Source organism: Phoca vitulina, unplaced genomic scaffold (genome assembly GCF_004348235.1).
Source record: "Phoca vitulina isolate PV1807 unplaced genomic scaffold, GSC_HSeal_1.0 scaffold13, whole genome shotgun sequence".
NCBI classification, from domain to species: Eukaryota; Metazoa; Chordata; class Mammalia; order Carnivora; family Phocidae; genus Phoca; species Phoca vitulina.
Genome location: NW_022589716.1, coordinates 19,421,135 through 19,440,918, shown reverse-complemented (window position 1 = coordinate 19,440,918; position 19,784 = coordinate 19,421,135). Strand labels below are relative to the sequence as shown.

Below are 19,784 nucleotides of genomic sequence, written 5' to 3'. Positions count from 1 at the left end.
TCGTATGGTAGCTCTATTTTCAACTTTTTGAGGAACCTCCATACTGTTTTCCAGAGTGGTTGCACCAGCTTGCATTCCCACCAACAGGGTAGGAGGGTTCCCCTTTCTCCTCATCCCCGCCAACATCTGTCATTTCCTGACTTGTTAATTTTAGCCATTCTGACTGGTGTGAGGTGAGACACCCTGGCTTGTAAGAGTTGGTGAGGTCATGGAGAAAAAGGAATGCTCATGCACTGTTGGTGAGAACGTAGATTGATGCAACCACTTTGGAAAACAGTGTGGAGGTTCCTCAGAAAACTAAAAAGAGAAATACAATATGATCCAGTAATTCCACTACTGGGTATTTACCCAAAGAAAACAAAAACACTAATTTGAAAAGATATATGCACCCCTATGTTCAGTGCAGTATTTGCAGTAGCCAAGGTATAGAAACAACCTAAGTGTCCATCAGTAGATGAATGGATAATGAAGATGCAGTGTGTGTGTGTACATGTACACCCTTGAGAATATTACTTAGACGTAAAAAAGAATGAGATCTTGCCATTTGCTACAACATGGATAGACCTAGAGAGTATTATTCTAAGTGAAATAAATCTGGTAGAAAAAGACAAATGCTATATGATTTTACTTATATGTGGAGTCTAAAAAGTAAAACAAATGAATAAATAAATAAAAAGCAGAAATGGACCCATAAATAAAGAGAACAAACTGACGGTTGCCAGAGGAGAGGGGTGGGAGATGGGCAAAATGGGTGAAGGGGAGTGGGAGATACAGGCTTCCAGTTATGGAATGAGGAAGTCCTGGGATAAAAGGCAGAGCATAAGGAATATAGTCAATGGTATTATAATAGAATTGTATGCTGACAGATGGTAGCTACACTGTGGTCAGTGTGACATAACGTATAAACTTGCTGAATCACTATGTTATATGCCTGAAACTAATGTAACATTGTACGTTAACTATACTTCAATGTAAAAAGTCAAAAAAATAATAATAACCGTAATAACAACCCATACGGCATTACTATGGGCCACTTTTTAAAGTGGTTATCATATATGAATCCATTTAATCCTCATTTAAAAATACCTATGATGTAGAGACTACTGTCATCCCATTTTATAGATGAAAAAATTGAGGTACAAAGAGGTTAACTTGTTGAGAGAAACAACAGCCAATAAGTGGTAGAGAAAGAACCCATGCTGTTCGAGCACAGAGTCTATGTAGTATATGCTGCCTCTCATGATATTACTGTCCCAATGTAATCCTTTTAACAACCTGGTAAGTACTATTATTATTTTCATTTTCCAGATGTGGACACAAAAGCAAAACATGTAAGTGACTTCTCTGAGTTCACACAACTAGGAGATAGTGGGGCAGGATGCTGGTCCCTCCCATGATGCCCATAATGGCGGTCAGCCCAGCCCTCAGCCCTAGGAAACTGGTATTTCCAGGGCTGAGTCCCTAATATCTTTCCTGTCCCTATTCTTGCTCAGGTGTTCCTGAAGAGTGACCGTGTGGCCCGTATGGTGCAGAGTGGGGGCTGCTCTGCCAATGACTCCAGGGAGGTCTTCAAGAAGCACATCGAGAAGAGGGTGCGCAGCCTGCCTGAGATTGATGGGCTCAGCAAGGAGACTGTGCTGAGCTCCTGGATGGCCAAGTTTGATGCCATCTACCGTGGGGAAGAGGACCCCAGGAAGCAGCAGGCCCGGATGACAGCCAGTGCAGCCTCCGAGCTGATTCTGAGCAAGGAGCAGCTCTATGAGATGTTCCAGAACATTCTGGGGATCAAGAAGTTCGAACATCAGCTCTTATACAATGCATGCCAGGTAAGGTTTCTCTCACCTGGGCCCCAAGCTGTGACTAAGTAGGGTGACATTATTACTTCTGTGTGCCCGAGGCACTGTTGTCTTCATGGGCCACTTCTTGATTAAAAAAAATAATTAAAATTATATTTTACAATTGCATTGGTAAAAATTTAATATAATCCAGGCCAGAATATGTTCGTGTTTATCTTCTGGTTTTAAAAGAAATGAAAACATTTTTGTACACCCTTAGAAGTCTTGTGGGCCCTAGGCACTGTGTATATCCTGTCTAATAGGTAAGTTGGTTTTATGAGTATGGCCTGACTCCCATGTGTTGAAAAAGCTAAAATATCAAAACAATTTTTTAGAAAGATGGTTTTGCCTTTAAAATACATGATGTTTACAAGTTGAGCGGCTCGTACTTCCTCAGCTAGGGCGACAAATGGACTTAGTACCTCATCATCAAGAGTAATTATTTAAAATAGAAAGCTTCCAGAAGGTCTGAGTATATCATACCAGTATATTACTCACATCATGAATTTCCAAGTGGATTTGAGGGGGCTAGCTGAGACTCAGCTTGGGCCCACTCAAGTGGGCCTATATTTTCTCTGGATCAGGGGTTGTAGGAGTGAGGTGCTCTAGATCTTCATTTCCTACCTAACCTTTCCACCAACCTACTTTGCGGTCTTTGCAAATTTTCCTGAGTGTCACTTGGGAGCATTTTTAAAATTCACATTCCCAGGCCCCAAACCTAGAGATTCTGATTCTGCATTTTCAGGACAGGGCTCAGGAATCTGCATTTTAGGCAAGAGCTCCCTTCCTGGTAGTTTTACTGCCCTTCGTTTAAGAACCATTAACGAAACTCAGCTGTGCTCTGATTTCCCTGGGCTAACTTGGCCCCTAAGGTAGGTTAAATTAAGACACTACAGTATATTGGCCGAGTTGTGCCTTGCTCGGAATCAGACAGACCGAGGTAAATCTTAATATGACCCTCACTAGCTTTGTGGCCTTGGGGAGTTAGTTAACCGCCTCACACATGAGCTTGGGATGAAATTGTTACAAGGATTCAATGTGTATGAAGCCCAGAGCAACATGGGGCACTTTATAAATGGTAGCAGTTATAATAGTCTACCAGAAGAGGCAAAAAGTCCACAGACAGTGCCATAAATGGTTAACGTAAGAACTACAAGATTTTGAGGCTTACTTCTTTCTGCCTTCATGGCCACCCTCTAGTTGAAGGCAGCAACACCTCTTACCTGAATGACCACAGTGTCTACCCAACTGGTGACCCTGCCTCCTCTCTTGCCCCATAATAACATGCCCACCACACACCAACTAGTGCAAGCTTTTTAAAATATAAATTGGATCAGGCCATCCTCCTGTTTAAGACATTCCAGTAGCACCCCAACATCTTTAGAGTGACATCCCAACTCTTCACTAAGGCTTGAGGCAGTGCATGAACTACTCCTGCTCATAACTGTTTTCCCCGCATGCTCACTCACTGGACTTCTTTCTGTTTCCCCAAAACACCAAATTGGTTCTGGACCTTTGCATTTGCTCCTCCCTCAGTTTAGAATGCTTTTTGCCAAGACCTTTGCATTAATGCCACAGCTTAAATGTCAACTTTTCTAAGACGTCTTCCAAGACCACCCCATCGGAAGTTCTTTCTTGCCTTACATCTCACAGAGTCACTATCCCATCCCTTGTTCTATTTTTATCATAGTTTTTACCACTGTTTTCCATTCCTTCTTCATCTATTTTTACCTGTTTATTCCCTGTCTTGTGCTCCACTCCTATCCTTCACCAGAATGTTAGCCTTGTGAAGGTGGTGACTCACCTTTTGCCTTATTTGCTGATATTTCCATAAAACAATGGCATGAAAAATTCTTGGCACATACCGGGTGCTCAGGAATTGCCTATTGAATTAATAAATGGTTGATGACAGTTTATTTTAATTGGTAGATGGGGTCTTGCTATCAACCATGATAGCTCACCTAGAACTTTCTGGATGTTTTAGTAAGTAGGAATCTGTTTATCATTTCATAATATAATATAGATATTGCATTCAAAAATATTTCTCACATCCTATTTTCTTCTCAGCCAATTTCAATTCAGAGCACTGATTGCCAACCACAAGGTAGATGTTTTCTTTGATGGGTCAAGAAATATTTTGAAATGACCAGATAAATCTCAATATGAAATTAAATTTAATTTTTCTTTTTATTTAAAATACTACTGCATCCCACATGGTGCTTTTAGAATGGGTGAGCAGGTGGTATTCCCAACCTCAAGAATATGGGTTGTCAAATCACCTGCTTGGGTTATAAGTAACTTTCAAAATCACAGAGCTAGTTAAGTGTTCCTAAACCTGTTAGTCACAGAATGATCCCAGAGATTAATTTTTCTTCTTCTTAAAAACAGCAGCATTATTGGAATGAATGCATTGTTACGCCATTTCTCATCTCAGTGTTTTTGAACTTGTTAAATAGGGTTAAGTGGCAGGATTATGTTTTCCCCTGAAAAGAAATTATTTAGATTCATGATCTCAACATGTTTTCCACAAGTTAGAAAAAACATACAGTACTCTTATTGACCTAAATAAAGGGGTAAACTGAGGCAAGCTCAAACTTGTCAAAAAGATGAACTTATTCGGGAATAGGAGAGGAATTGCAATTCCAGACATGCAAACTATAGCAAGCTACAGGTGAGTCTGTTGAAGGTTTGGTGTAGGCTCTATTTACATTAGTCTCTCAGTCTTTAAGTTTTGTTTTCCTAAGGACACATGCATGAAATTTTCCGTTTTATGTGCTCTGGTTCCATTTTAGATTGAAATTCATCACATTTCCTCCTTTTGATCAAGATCTTTTTCAGAAAACACTTCGGATCAATTATGTCATTCAGATGTTGTCTGCTAATTTTTTTAAAAGTGTAATTGGATTGCAGGTAGATTGTATTCTATGTCCCATGGAGCTTAGAGGGTAGTCCTCAGGTGTCTTTTCCCATTAAGCTGAGGAGGACTATCCTCAGGTGTCTTGTCCCATGGAGGAGGGAAATGATAAAGAGTTTCACTTGCCTCATTTGAACAACAAGAGGATTGAAAAATGAGGAATCTCAGCCATGTCCCTCTGAAGTACACAGTTTAGTTTCCACTGTCAGTTGAATTCCAGGAAAAGCCTTTGAAAGGAGAAGAATTTTATTTTGTACATACGTTTGGGAATAAGGCATTTGTTTACTAATACCAAACAGTAGAAATTTAATTAAAAAGATTAAACTGAGGATCAAAAGCCCAATGATAGCTATTGATTAAAATGCACTTTTCAACCAGCTTCCTCGCTTGCCTATATTTAGTAGATCAAAAATGCCCCAAGTTCTAGGAGCTTGGCCAGCTTCTGCTAGCAAATTGATATTGTCCTTCATTATTTTTAGTTCTTGTGTTATTTTCCCTGACTTACTGACATAAAAACGAAGTTCTTCAAGTAGGGCACAGGTTCCTCTGCTGAGCAGTGAGAAGGTTAAGGGCTCTGCAGTTTTTGTAGGACTACTTCAGCAAGGCTGTCTATTTGAGTTTGTTGATACTCAAAAGCTCAGATAGAAGCATTGAAAGTGGTAGACATAACTATAGAAAGATTGTGAATTGCTTTTTCAAGGTCTGCTACTCCAACCCAAGCTAAAAAGGCTCTGGTGAAAGCCTGCCCCAAACCCTTTCTATCTAATGTAGGGTTATATGTAGGCATCCATCCAAAATCATAACCTTCCCAGTTCTGGCACACCCTTTTAAGTTGATAAAGGACCCCAGATTAGGTATATAAGCAGTGGAGGGAAGAGTTTTTCTAATTTCACTGTCAGATGTGAGGCCAGTGATCCCAAAACATCCCTTCCAATTAAGGGGAAGTGTAGAGTTCGTGTTTCTTCCACATAAAAAGAAATATCCAATGTCTTCTAAGGCACAGTTGGGTCTCTTTGCCCAGATATTTTTCCCTGGAATAAAAGAGGGGATCTCATGATCAGAAATATAATCATTATAATCATAATCTGATTTACTAGCATTGTGGGAATGATTATGTGAGTACCTTAAATTTCTGTAGATCTGAAGTTACAAGAGAGCTGATCTAGTGTAAATAAGATTTTGGTGGAGATATAGAGGATTTCTACTGCAAAAGTAATTTGAATTAAGTTTCCACCATTCCCCAGATTTTTTGTTAATTCCCAATGAAGTACCATTGAGTTGGGAGGACATTAGCTTCCAATTTTCCAGTATTATTAGTTTTCATTGCCCCACCATAAAGATACATTAATGGAGGCAATGATACAGTCTTCTGGATTCCAGCAGGGAGTGAATTCATGTTCACCTGGATTATATAAAATGGTATAGTTACAAATATTTAGTGGGGGCCATCCTATAGTTTTGCCATTCCCATCATTATGTTTTTGAAATATAACAAAGATTTTGGGTAAGAGTCCAGACCTGAGTGAGGGTTATCCCATTATGAATAGGGAGTATCCAAAGGAAAGCCATAATATTTGGTGCCAGTCTTCTGAAAGGGAGGACATGTGTGATTTCCAAGCTTTCAAAGGAAAATCCTATATCCTTACCAGATGGGTTTTGCCATCCTTCTAAAGAAGGTGGCCAGGCCAACAAGTCACATTCATCATGAATATTTGCTCATGCACAAATCCAACAATCAATAAATTTAGCAGAGGGGTGCCTGGGTGGCTCAGTCATTAAGCGTCTGCCTTCAGCTCAGGTCATGGTCCCAGGGTCCTGGGATCAAGCCCCACATCAGGCTCCCTGCTCGGCGGCAAGCCTCTTTTCTCTCTCCCACTCCTCCTCCTTGTGTTCCCTCTCTCTGTCTCTGTCAAATAAACAAAATCTTAAAAATAAATAAATTTAGCAGAATTAGAGAGTTTTTTATTAAGGGAGGGATAAAAGGATGTGTTAAAGCTAAAGTAAAGAATGGTAGGAAAACTAGGGAAAGAATAATTGAAAGCATGAATGACATGATTTAACTAAATATAGAGTGAGACAAGAAAGGAAAAAAAGGAAATTTATATAGGCCTGGTCCAGATATCTCGTCTATTTTAGACTTCAGGTACTTCAGTCCCTAGAAACTTTCAGTTTCAGGTCACCATTTGGTATATAGGTCCATTCAGGTTTTGGGGATTTTGTTTAGATGTGGCACCTGTATCCAGGAGTCTATTCCTTGAATTTGGCTGCACAGGAGTTAGTTAAGGATACCAGGGAGGAGCCTTTCCAGCAAGGTTGAAGAAAGTCTTTTTGGAGATGTATTTTCCAATAGATGAACTCTTCAGGCTGTAGGGTGTGACATTGGATGTCTTCATCTCCTGGGAGTGCACTAGGGAAAGATTGTTCTATCAGAGTGTGATTATTTTTTATGGACTTGATCAGGCCCTTGCAAGCTTGAAGTGTATCCCCCTTTATTAGTTGTGGGGCAAAAAAAGTGAGGTCTAGGTATATCAACCATCCTGTAATTATTTCAAAAGGTAAAAATTTTATGTATCCCAATGGTAGTAGATCTAAGATTTAGAAGAACCAATGGTAATTCTTTTGGCCAGAGTACTTGGAGGATTTCAACTAATTTAGCTAAGTCTTAATAAATCCATTTGTACACTTGACCAGTCCTAAAGACTGAGGATGCTAAGAACAGTGAAAGTGCTACAGAATTGGCCAAACAGAATAGCTTGTCAAGGTATTTGACCAGTAAAGTGGGTTCTCTGATCACTATGAACTTCAAGGGGTGTTCTGCAAGTAGGAATAGTCTATTCTAATAGGACTTCAGCTACAGAAGAGGTAGTCACCTATCTACATGGGAAAGCTTCAGTGCAATGTGAAAACATGCAAACCATTACCAGAGCATACTTATATCCATGAGATGGGAGCAATTGTATGAAATCTATTTGCCAAACCTCGAATGGTTCATTGGGTAAATTAAAATCTTGGGGGCAGTATGAATAGGCTTCCCTGGATTACATTTAGGATAAGAGCAATCAAGAAAGGTACTTTCTGTGTGTGGCCTTGCCAGTGTTTCCCCACCAGTATTGATTTATGAATGTTACTTCATCAGTTGACCAATGATTTAATTCATGTATGGTGGTTAATAATGGAAATTTTAGATTTTCTGGTAGGAACGGTTTGTTATTTGGTCTGAATCAGAGTTTCTTTTCTTCGTGATACCAACAGCCTTTAGATCTCCATCTTTGTTTTTCCTATTCAGAGCTTCTTTGTTCATGGGGGTATTGATTGATTCTGGGGAGAGGTTTCAAGGGATCAATTTGGATCTTAACTTTGGGCACTATGAATTCTGCATATGTCCCTGGGGGATTTGCTCATAGAGCAGGGGATACTAAACCTAATAATGGGGATAAGTCTGAAATTTGATCTTCCCTGATTTGTAAAGTACTTGTGAAAGAAAAAGAGTTTGGATTTTCTTGGAGATTAAATTCAAGAGATTTAAGTTCAGGAGATTCTAACTCAAGAGTTATATTTTCCCTTTCAAGAGAAGGAAATGGCAATACAATAATTTTCTAGGAAACCTTGTCCTAATAAGTGGTTGGGAGCTGATTCACTGAGGAGAAATGGAAGTTTATCTTGCAAATGTCCCAAGCAAAAGTGTATACATTTAGAAACAGGAACACACTGGTTTATTTGAGGCCCCCATTAATTGAATAAATATATTACTCCAAGGGGGGGACTGTTTAATTGTAATGGGGTTGAGCACTGATGGAGTAGCTCTTGTGTCAGTTAATATTATAAGAGGTTCATCCCCAATCTGGAGAGTAGTTTCCTCTAGTCTCTTTAATGGTAGAATGAGAAACAGTCCCTGTGTTTTCTTGGAGCCCCATATTGGGATGAGTCTGACCCTTGGTTCTTGGAAAGTTGTCATCATCTGAATCTTTTTAATTTGTAGCAGTCCTTTCTTTGATGGCTGGGTTTTCTATGATAATGACAGAGTCCAGCAGGGAGAGTCTGCTTGGGAGATTTCAGCTGTTAAAGTTGGAGATTTAAATTTTAGTTACCCTTCTTTTGGAATCATCTTCTAGGGTGTAGGCTAACTGATTAGTTAGATTGACAAGATAGATCTCTGTTTAAATCACTTATAAACATTCAATTAAGGGCCACCCTGGGGGATTGAATGTCTATAGGGAGTTCAGAATTTTCTTTAAAAACAGTTTGGAGTTTGCTGTAGTAATCATGAACAGATTCATCAGACTTTTGGGTGCATGTCTGAATTTGTTGCAGTTTACTGGTTTAGGGAAAGCCCTCAGAATGGCCAGATGCAGCCTTTTGGCTACTGCACAAGCTTGGTCATGTAAAAGAGCTGGTACTTGACTTAACGCTCAATTAGCAGCTTTCGTCCACTGCTTGGCTTGACCTTCTCCAACAAACATATAGACTAATTGATAAAGATTAGAGAAGCCAGGTTGATAATTTTGAGTGACAGTATTGAATTCCTCAACAAATCTATGAGGATCCTCAGTTACCTTGGGAAAATCTCTTACTATAGCTCTAAATTCAGCTTTAGTCCGTGGTACATAAGAAATTCATAATTTAGCAGGATTGTCAGAGAGTTTTAAGGTTCAGTTGGCAAGGTTTCAGCACTAGAAAAGAAGGGGAGTTGGGATAAAGGAAGGGATTATAATAGGGCAAAGGTGGATATAGCAGAGCTGGAGCAGTGGGATTAGGGGAGACCTCGCTGGTGCTGCAAGGGAAAGACTTCAGATGCTTCTTTATCTCCTCTCAATGCTTATTTGTTTCAGTTTACTTAAAAGTAGTATTTTGTAAAGAGGCAGTTTCAGAATCTTGAATACTTTTAGAAGCCTCTAGGTACCAATTAAAATAGCTATCCCATTCAGATTGTTTGTTCTATTGCCATGGACTTCTAATTCAGTCCAGAGAAAAACAAGCCTGGGGAGACTGAAAGTTCCCCATAATGGCCATTGAAGTTCTAAATTATCATTAGTAAGGTGGTCCATTTAGTCAAAAATATACATGAGAAGAGACCATAGTTTTATAACATAAAACCAACTGGGAGCCCAGAGGGAGGGCCACCCTTAGAACATTCACGTGACTGGGATTCCACATTTTAGAAGTTTTCCTGAGAGTAAAAGAAAAGTTACTAAACAGCCTGATGGATGTGCTTTCAGGGTTGGAAGTTGTCTTTTATTTTACAGTGTGCCTTTCATGAGATACTTTTTTCCCCTGGTGGACACCCTTTGCTCTAGTTTTCCAACTGGTAAACAGGTGTCCCTTGTTGCGTAGAAATTATCTTGCAGTTGACAGTTCAGTCTGGCCCTCTGTGACCAACTTATCCTGTCCTATTGGGTGAGGCTCTTGCTTTGGGGACTGGTCTCTCATAAGGAAGTGGTGAGTATTCTTGCAGCATTTATTTGCTCTACCCATGCCCACAATTATTACTTACTTTTTCTCTCAAAACTTTTAAGAGAATTATACCCAAATTCTAGTGTGCTTCCAATAAGAAAGCAAACAGTAGAGTAGTCATCAAAAAGGACAACATAAAGAGGCCTTTCAACAGAGCTTGAATCAGAAAGCTCAACCAAAGGGAGGGAGCTCAGAATCCAAAAGGAGACTCGCCAAATGAAAGTAGAGAGTGACTCGTGGAAGCAGTGGACTCAAGGGGCTCAGTGTGGAGCCTTGCTTCATTCTGAGGGTTGTCATTCTTCAAGGGTCATCTTCTTCCCATGCCACTCCTGACATCAAGGAATGTCGACCTAAATAAAGAGGTAAACTGAGGCAAGCTCAAAATTGTCAAAAGTTTATTTGGAAACAGCAGAGGAATCGCAGTTCAGGATGTGCAAACTGTAGCAGGCTATAGGCAAGTCCATTGAGGGTTTGAGGTAAACTGTATTTATGGGGAGGGAACGTAAAAAGGGGAGTGTCTAGTTAGAGCCTGTTAAAATTAAAAACAAAAGGAGATCAACTTTGAAAATTTCTCAAGCAGACAAAACCAGTCCAGTCATACAGAGCTCAATTCAGCTTATTTTGTGAGACCAACCTGCCCTGGGTCATGTCTTTTTCATGCCTCTGGAAACTGTAAGCAAAACTTCCCAAGGTTGATATGAAGCAACCCCTGACCAACTCCCTATCATTGAAGAAAATTCCAAGATTATCAATTTTCTGTAAATCGGGAATTTACAAGAAATCATTCTCCCAGTCCTTGAGTTTTGTTTTCCTAAGCATAGGTGTGTGAGACTTAACCATTTTATATCCTCCAGTTCCATTTTAGATTAAAATTCTTTTACGTTATAAAAGAATAATGTCCTCTCACCCAAGAATAATAATTGTCCCCATAGCTAAAAGAAAATTATAGGAAATGTAAAGAAAGTACTTCTTGGGACAGGATTACTTAAGACATGTAATATTATGTTCCACACTCCTTTACAGACACTAAGCTTGCCTATTGCTTCACGGCTCACATCAGTAGAAATTAGGACAAAGAGCATATGCAGGTAATTCACAAAAGAAGAAATACAAATTAATTCTAAACACATGATGATTTTTAAGTTCCATGTGTTCAGTAATCTGAGTTATATAAGTGTATTAGTGAGCAATGAAAGCATTGTTTTAAGTTAACATTGGTAATTGATAATACATTGCCAGATGTTACAGAAATGGATATTCTCATAACTTACTGTTAGAATAATTTGTTACTGTAAACTTTCTGTTGAGTAATCTGTTAATTTATAGGATAACAACTTTATAATAGGCAAACCTTTTAACCTAGCAGCTTTACCTCTAGCAATTTGTTGTGAGTAAATACTAGGAGATGTGTACAAGAGTATGAAGCCCAAAGATGTTCACTGCAGCATTCCATATGACAGTGGAAAAATAGAAACAACTGTAATTCCCAATAGTAAGAGATTAATTCATTAGATTTTGGTTTGACCGTTTGAGAGAATACTCTTCAGCCGATAAAACAGTTGCTGAAGAAGAAATCTTACCACATGGGAAAATGTACACGAGATATTGCTAAGTGGAAAATCAAGCAATGAAGCAATATGAAGGCATACTCTCATTTTTATGGAAAAAGTACTTGATGGGCAAAAAGCAAAATCTTAACCATGTTTATCTTTAGAGCTAGCATTGGTTGATTTTAAGGTTTTCATTTGTGCTCCTCTGTGTTTCTAAATTTTCTGCCCTAAGCATATAGGTATTTTGTCAATAGAAACAATGAACAAAAATCTCAACAAAGAAGCTATTAAAACCGTAGGATAGGGAGAAAATTATCTTCTGCATTGTTTTCTAGACTTCAGCCGTTAATATACTGCCTTCATGATTTTTGCCATTTCCAAGGACTACCTGTATGATTACTTAATATTTCTAATTAAACCAATTCTTAACTCACTTTTTAACCTATCCTTATCTTTAGAAGTAATATATTCAAAATCACAGCTTTTATGTTCTAGTTTTTTTTTTTTTAACAATATGTGTTGAAGCGAAACATAACCCTTAAAATAGAAGCTCCTCATCAGTTGGCCCTCTTATGTCATCTCACACCACCGGTGATGTGGGAGGCATGGCTGGGGCCACCAGTGCCCTGATATGCTGAGGCTGGAGGCATGGAGCTCTCTGACGCCATCCCTGCAAATAGCCTCAGACTGACCAGAACAGCTTTCACATGAAGTGTCCACTTCCCACGCCCTGCAATCAGGTTTCAGAAATTATAGATTCACTCACTCACTTTCTCACAGATTACACTCAGCTCTGCCAAACTGTCAACTCACAGGAGCAAAGATATAGAAGTGAAAATGCTATGGCTTTGTTTCGTACCATGCTCTGCTTCAGTTGTTTCTTGTTTTGTTTTGTATTTTCTGGACCTTCTTATCCTTATGAGACAAAGCAATTCCTAGATGCTTCCAAAATCAGAAATGCTCACAGTGTTTTCTTCTTATGCATATCACATCCTAGTGGAAGCTAGAATCTGATTTCTGGTACTGTTTTCTGAAGGTTCCCGTGATCTCTCTTTATGAGGTTCTGCCAGTAAGTGCAGTTTTCATCTCAAATGAGAAATCACGTTTATCAAAGAGTGGTTATATCAGTTACGTATCAGTTGTCTGTTGTAACATGAACCATGTCTATCAAAACACTAAACACACACACACACAAAGAGGCTTAACAAATGTTTCCATATTTGTGCATGAATTTTTTAAGTCTATTTTGTTTGAGAATACATGACTCTATCTCATGGAAGAGTTTGCTCATAGTCAACATAATAATCAATGTAAAATAATTAAAAATATGTATTGTTTTTATTATCCTAGACTCTTAAGAGGAAGCAGTCAATTATGTCACCATTTGAGCATTTGAGTTGAATTCTAAACCCAACTTTAAAAAAGTAGAGTAACATCTTTGAGACTGGGCTGCATCTTATGAGAAATGAGACTTAGACCTGCTTTCTATCTTCATAAAATGCCAAGATGGTGGTGGTGGTGGTGGTGGTGGTGGTGGTAGTGGTGGTAATGTGGTATTTAAAAATGTAAAGCACCAGTTCTCCCCCTTTCTCTTCAGTGGCCTCCAAATCTGGAGTTGATTTGCTGCCCAGTTGTACCAGATGTCTGCAACTTCCTACCCACCCCTCTGCTTAACTGTATGAGTTATCCTTAATTGCTTCATTCTAAAACATGTGAGCATTTTCCCTGAAAAAACACCTCTGAGGTGTGTTTTAAAAGGAGGGAGGTTAAAAAAAAAAATTAACTTCGAAAGACTAAAGAATCAGGGGGAAAACCATGAATTCTATGTGCTGTATTCCCCTAGTGCTGGCGTTCTGCCGTTCTCATTGATTGGTAAACTTGGTCTTGGCTGGCTGTTCTTGCTGACCTTCTGGGGGACGGGCCTGTTGCTGTGGTTCTCAAATGTCTTTGCTGGAGGCGGAATTGCCCCGCCCTTGCCGGGGCTGGGCTAAGTAATCTGCTCGGGTTTGCTCTCAGGAGCTTTTGTTCCCTGCAAGCTTTCCATACAGCTTTGGAGGACGAGAGTGAAAATGGCAGCTTCCCAATCTCCGCCCCAGAGGAGCTGAGAACTTGGGGCCCCATTCCTCAGAGAGCCCCCAGAGAAAAGCAGTCACCAGGCTAATCCATCCCCCCACCCCTCTAGAACCCTCAGTTTGTTTCTCAGAGTCCATAGTCTCTCATGGTTCGTCTCCCCCTCCAATTTCCCTCCCTTCATTTTTCCCTTCCTACTATCTTCGTCTTTTTTTTTTTAACATATAATGTATTATTTGTTTCAGAGGTACAGGTCTGTGATTCAACAGTCTTACACAATTCACAGCATTCACCATAGCGCATACCCTAGCCAATGTCTATTCACCCAGCCACCCTATCCCTCCCACCCCCCACCTCTCCAGCAACCCTCAGTTTGTTTCCTGAGATTAAGAATTCCTCATATCAGTGAGGTCATATGATACATGTCTTTCTCTGATTGACTTATTTCGCTCAGCATAATACCCTCCAGTTCCAGCCACGTCATTGCAAATGGCAAGATTTCATTCCTTTTGATGGCTGCATAATATACCATTGTGTGTGTGTGTGTGTGTGTGTGTGTGTGTGTGTGTGTGTGTGTGTGTGTATACCACATCTTCTTTATCCATTCATCTGTTGATGGACATCTTGGCTCTTTCCATAGTTTGGCTATTGTGGACATTGCTGCTATAAACATCGGGGTGCACGTACCCCTTCGGATCCCTACATTTGTATCTTTGGGGTAAATACCCAGTAGTGCAATTGCTGGGTCGTATGGTAGCTCTATTTTCAACTTTTTGAGGAACCTCCATACTGTTTTCCAGAGTGGCTGCACCAGCTTGCATTCCCACCAACAGGGTAGGAGGGTTCCCCTTTCTCCACACCCTCGCCAACATCTGTCATTTCCTGACTTGTTAATTTTAGCCATTCTGACTGGGGTGAGGTGGTATCTCATTGAGGTTTTGATTTGGATTTCCCTGATGGCAAGCGATGTTGAGCACTTTTTCATGTGTCTGTTGGCCATCTGGATGTCTTCTTTGGAAAAATGTCTGTTCATGTTTTCTGCCCATTTCTTGATTGGATCATTTGTTCTTTGGGTGTTGAGTTTAAGAAGTTCTTTATAGATTTTGGATACTAGCCCTTTATCTGATATGTCATTTGCAAATATCTTCTCCCATTCTGTCAGTTGTCTTTTGGTTTTGTTGACTGTTTCTTTTGCTGTGCAAAAGCTTTTTATCTTGATGAGGTCCCAATAGTTCATTTTTGCCCTTGCTTCCCTTGCCTTTGGAGATGTTTCTAGGAAGAAGTTGCTGTGGCTGAGGTTGAAGAGGTTGCTGCCTGTGTTCTCCTTTAGGATTTTGATGGACTCCTGTCTCAGATTTAGGTCTTTCAACCATTTGGAGTCTATTTTTGTGTGTGGTGTAAGGAAATGGTCCAGTTTCATTCTTCTGCATGTGGCTGTCCAATTTTCCCAACACCATTTGTTGAAGAGACTGTCTTTTTTCCATTGGACATTCTTTCCTGCTTTGTCAAAGATTAGTTGACCATAGAGTTGAGGGTCCATTTCTGGGCTCTCTATTCTGTTCCAATGATCTATGTGTCTGTTTTTGTGCCAGTACCATACTGTCTTGATGATGACAGCTTTGTAATAGAGTTTGAAGTCCAGAATTGTGATGCCACCAGCTTTGCCTTTCTTTTTCAACATTCCTCTGGCTATTCGGGGTCTTTTCTGGTTCCATACAAATTTTAGGGTGTTATACGCAAACAATGAATCATGGAACACTACATCAAAAACTAATGATGTAATGTATGGTGATTAAAATAACATAATAAAAAAAAAGAAAGAAAGAAAATAAATAAAAGGAGGGAGGTCTGTATGTTCATATATTTTTAAATACAAATAAACTCTTCCTGAGGAACCCAGCTAATTTTTAAGCGGGTATGGGGAATATGAGTTAAGGAAGCCAGTAGTTTCTTCACGTTTCAATTTTGCTTTTGCAGGAAGGTATTTCTGGTTGTGCTATTACTGAGGACACCCATAGCTCCTGGAAGTATCAGCAGTATGACTTTAGCATCCCCTTAGCCATTACATGTGCCTCATGGCCAGCAGGGATAGCATGTACGCTCCAACTAACAGAAGATGACAGTGCTCTCTTCATTTATCTTCTCTACATTTTTGGAGATTTTTTCACATAATCTGGAAGGGTTGATTGGAAACACATGGAATATAATTTCCCAATCTATAAATACCTTTGCATTTTCAATATTGAATTCCCCATCATTGCTAAACTACTGATTTTCTTAACATTTCATTTCCTTTCCTCCAAACCGTCATCAATATGGCCTTTGATGATGTGGTTATCTTATTACAGAGTCATTTCTCTTAGACTGATTAGCACTTGATAGGTTTTCAGATAGTTTATTAGACACTGCAGAGAAACCTCAAATTATCAAGCTTTCAGCTGTGACCCAGATTACTGGGTTTTATCCATACCTCATTATGGAGTCTTTAATCTCTGTATAAGTACATAGCTTTTTCCTAATCCAGAAGTTTCAAGTAGATTTGTTAGCTGAGTATTTGCTTCTTGGGCCAGGCTCTGTTTCTCAATCTGTTTCTTGGTTTTCTAACACCAGTATGGTTCTTTGTACATAATGGTCTTTCAGGAAATATCTATTGAAGAAATGCTTTGAAATCTGAGGGGGCGGGGGTGGCAATGGCAGTCTAGTACTTAAAACTGTTACTTAGCAACATACTTTCATCATCTATCCATTCATTCATTCTTCATTCATTCAACAGATGTTTGAAGCACCTACTGTGCACTAGACATGGCATGTCAGATGCTGGGGATAAATCCTAAACTTTCCTATTTGTCATAGAATGGCTCCAGGCTCCTGACTATATCTTCCTCCTCACTCACTAAACACACCTCCCAATGACTTTATAGGTGTTATCCTACTTAGAGTATTGTATCTGCTTCTAGTGCATTGCTATGTAACAAATTACCACAAATGTTGTGGCTAAAGAGAATACCCATTTATTATCTCACAGTTGCTGTAGGTCAAAAGTCCAGGCACGACTTAGCTGGGTTGTTTGCTAGGGACTCAGAAGCTTGAATTATGGTTCTGACTGGTCTTGTTCTCATCTGTAGGCTCAACAGGTAAGGATCTGCTTCCAAGATCCCTCATGTTGTTGGCACAACTCATATCCTTGCAATTGTAGGATTCCTCAAAGTCAGCAACACAGAGACAGGAAGTCTCTGGTGCTTCAAGTCTCAGATTTCTAGACCGTCTTTTAAAGATTTTATTTATTTATTTGAGACAGAGAGAGAGAGAGTGCAAGAGGGGTGGGGAGGGGCAGAAGGAGAGGGAGAAGCTGACTCCCTGCTGAGCAGGGAGCCCAATGTAGGGCTTGGTCCCAGGGTCCCAGGATCATGACCTGAGCTGAAGGCAGACACTTACCGAAGGGCCACCCAGGCACCCCTAGACCCTCTTTTAAAAGGATTATCTGGGGGGAATGCTTGACTGGCTCAGTCAGTGGAGCATGACTCTTGATCTCGGGGTCATGAGTTTGAGCCCCATGTTGGGTTACTTTAAATAAACTTAGAGATTACTTTAAATAAACAAGTTAATGAAATAAAATCTCCTATAAAAAAAATAAAAAGATCATCTGAGTAATTCAGGTCCACCCAGGATAATCACTCTTTTCTTTTAAGGTCAGTTGATTAACAACTCTAATTACATCTGCAAAATCTCTTCACTCTTGTTATATGCTATTGATTAGAAGACAGTCACAGGTTCTACCCACACTCAAGGGGAAGAGACTATAACAGGATGTGACTCACTGGGTGGTCATCCTAGGGTTTCTGCCACAAGTGTACTTCCCCCATCCCAGGGTTCTTCATATGAGGGACTCCTTCAAGTATCAATTTAAAAGTAAGCTTTTCTTTAAGAGGCTTTCCCTCATCATTCTGCCTAAAATAGACTTTTCCTTGCTTTGTTTTTTTTGGTTTTTTTTTTTTTTTTGTAACAGTGCCTTGTTTATTACCATCATAGAACTTCATACAATCTGAAATTAGCTTGCATACTTATTCATTCTTTTATTGACTATCAGACTATCTCTTCAAGAGCAAGGACTGTGTCCATCTTATTCCCCACTAGAGGGTCAACACTTGTCACAATGCTTGACACAAAATAGATGTTCAACTAAATATTAACTAAATAACTTATTGCAGATGCCAAGGCACTTATGGCCTTCTGGTGCTTAAATGCCCACATTCTATAAAGGTATGTCCTTGGTCTTTTTTTCTGGTTAGTCCAACTGCAGCAATGGAACAGGCATTGCAATCTGAGATCTGAATCCACTAATACTAGTTCACTAATACTCGTATTTTATAGTGGGGATTTCACCTGAGCTTCACAGTACATCTCCAGCCACGAACTTGCTCTCTGTTCATACTCAACCTGTCTCTCCCATCACAGGGTTGAAGGAAGAGGTGCATATTTTAAATCTTGTCTTTCCAGAGTTACATGCTGCTTCCAACCATCATTAGCTATTTGATGGGCTGCTGGTTTTCAGTGGATTTGCTTGGCAATCATACTTTAATTTCGCATTCTTGGGATATGGAAAAAGGTCAAGATGTGTATACCACATGAACATGCTCTACTCTGTTAGTAGGGGCAAAATGAGAGGGCATTAAAGATAGAAGGGGCACAAAGACAGATGCCAATATTTAATTTCCCAGAGCAACAATTTTCCCAGAGCAATGATTTGTCATGATGGGGTCATCAGAAAATTCTTACTCCTCTGTCAGTTCTTCCTAGAACTCATGGCAGATATTTCTATCTGCCAGCACCTACTGTTATTGAGAGACTAACTGCTATGGAAAGTTGAAATTGAGAGTGACTATCTTACATCTGAATAACAGGGAAGTAGGTATGAAGGCAGCCTTCAAAACTGCTCTAGACATTTCAGCAATCTTTTCCTTTAGTTGCCAAAATGGAATCATAAATATGCTCTTTTATTCAAACTCTTCTCATAAGCTTTGAACCACAAAGCTGTAATCAGAGGTGTTAAAGAGGTGTACTCTCAGAAAAAGACGTACAGAAATAGTATTTTCAGGGCACCCGGGTGGCTCAGTCAGTTGAGCGTCTGACTCTTGGTTTTGGCTCAGGTCATGATCTCAGGGTCATGGGATGGAGCCTTGCATTGGGCTCCACGCTCCACGGGGGTCTGCTTGAGATTCTCTTCCTCTTCCTCTCCCTCTCCCCCTCTCCTGCTCTCTCTTTCTCTCAAATAAATAAAAAAATCTTAAGAAAAGATGAGAGAGTATTTTCTACTTTTGCCACTTTTCACTGAATGGTGGAAGCTGTTATAAACCATCTAACACAGCTTTGCAAATAAAGATATTTTACAAGCCTTCTGCCATATTTCACCAACCCAGACTCCCCATGGTAATGATCTGAATTTACCTTCCTCCAATGTGTATCCTTTGCTTCTTTGGTGATTCAGACCTACAGTTAGCAGAAACATGGGTAATAGAGTATAGTGCATGGATTCAAGTTTGTTAACCCTTTTGGGTTTTAATCCTTTCTGAAAATATGCATAAAATACCTTAGTTCTCCTTCCTGCCCAGCTAGTGAATGATTCTGTGTCAGAAAATGATCTATCTTCTGACCTCCAGTTTGAGCAGTATTAATGCCTACCAAATATGAAACATTTACTATGTGCCAGGCACTAAGCCTAGCGCTTTACATATATTATCATATTTAATCCTCAGTATAAGCCTGTAAACTAGATATTTTTACCCACATTTTAATAAGGAGCCTAAAAAAGAGAGAAGTTAAAACAGCTTTCCAAGGTCAAACAGGCAGTCGGCAGCAAAATCTGGATTTGAACTCTCAAGGTTGTATGATCCCAAAATAAGCTTTTTAACTCAATTGCTGAAAATAGTTGTGATTTTCCATTGATATAGAAGGTTCCGGAGAATA

General features: G+C 39.6%; 1 protein-coding gene across 15 annotated transcripts in view; it reads left to right on the top strand.

Annotated features, from left to right (window-relative positions):
- Positions 1-19,784, top strand: part of CADPS (calcium dependent secretion activator) — a 464,832-nt gene that overhangs the window by 120,769 nt on the left and 324,279 nt on the right. For all 15 annotated transcript variants that reach the window (XM_032411665.1, XM_032411674.1, XM_032411675.1 and 12 more), the window contains exon 3: positions 1,494-1,826. In XM_032411665.1, the coding sequence (XP_032267556.1) occupies positions 1,494-1,826 (333 nt within the window). The remainder of the gene's footprint in view (positions 1-1,493; positions 1,827-19,784) is intronic.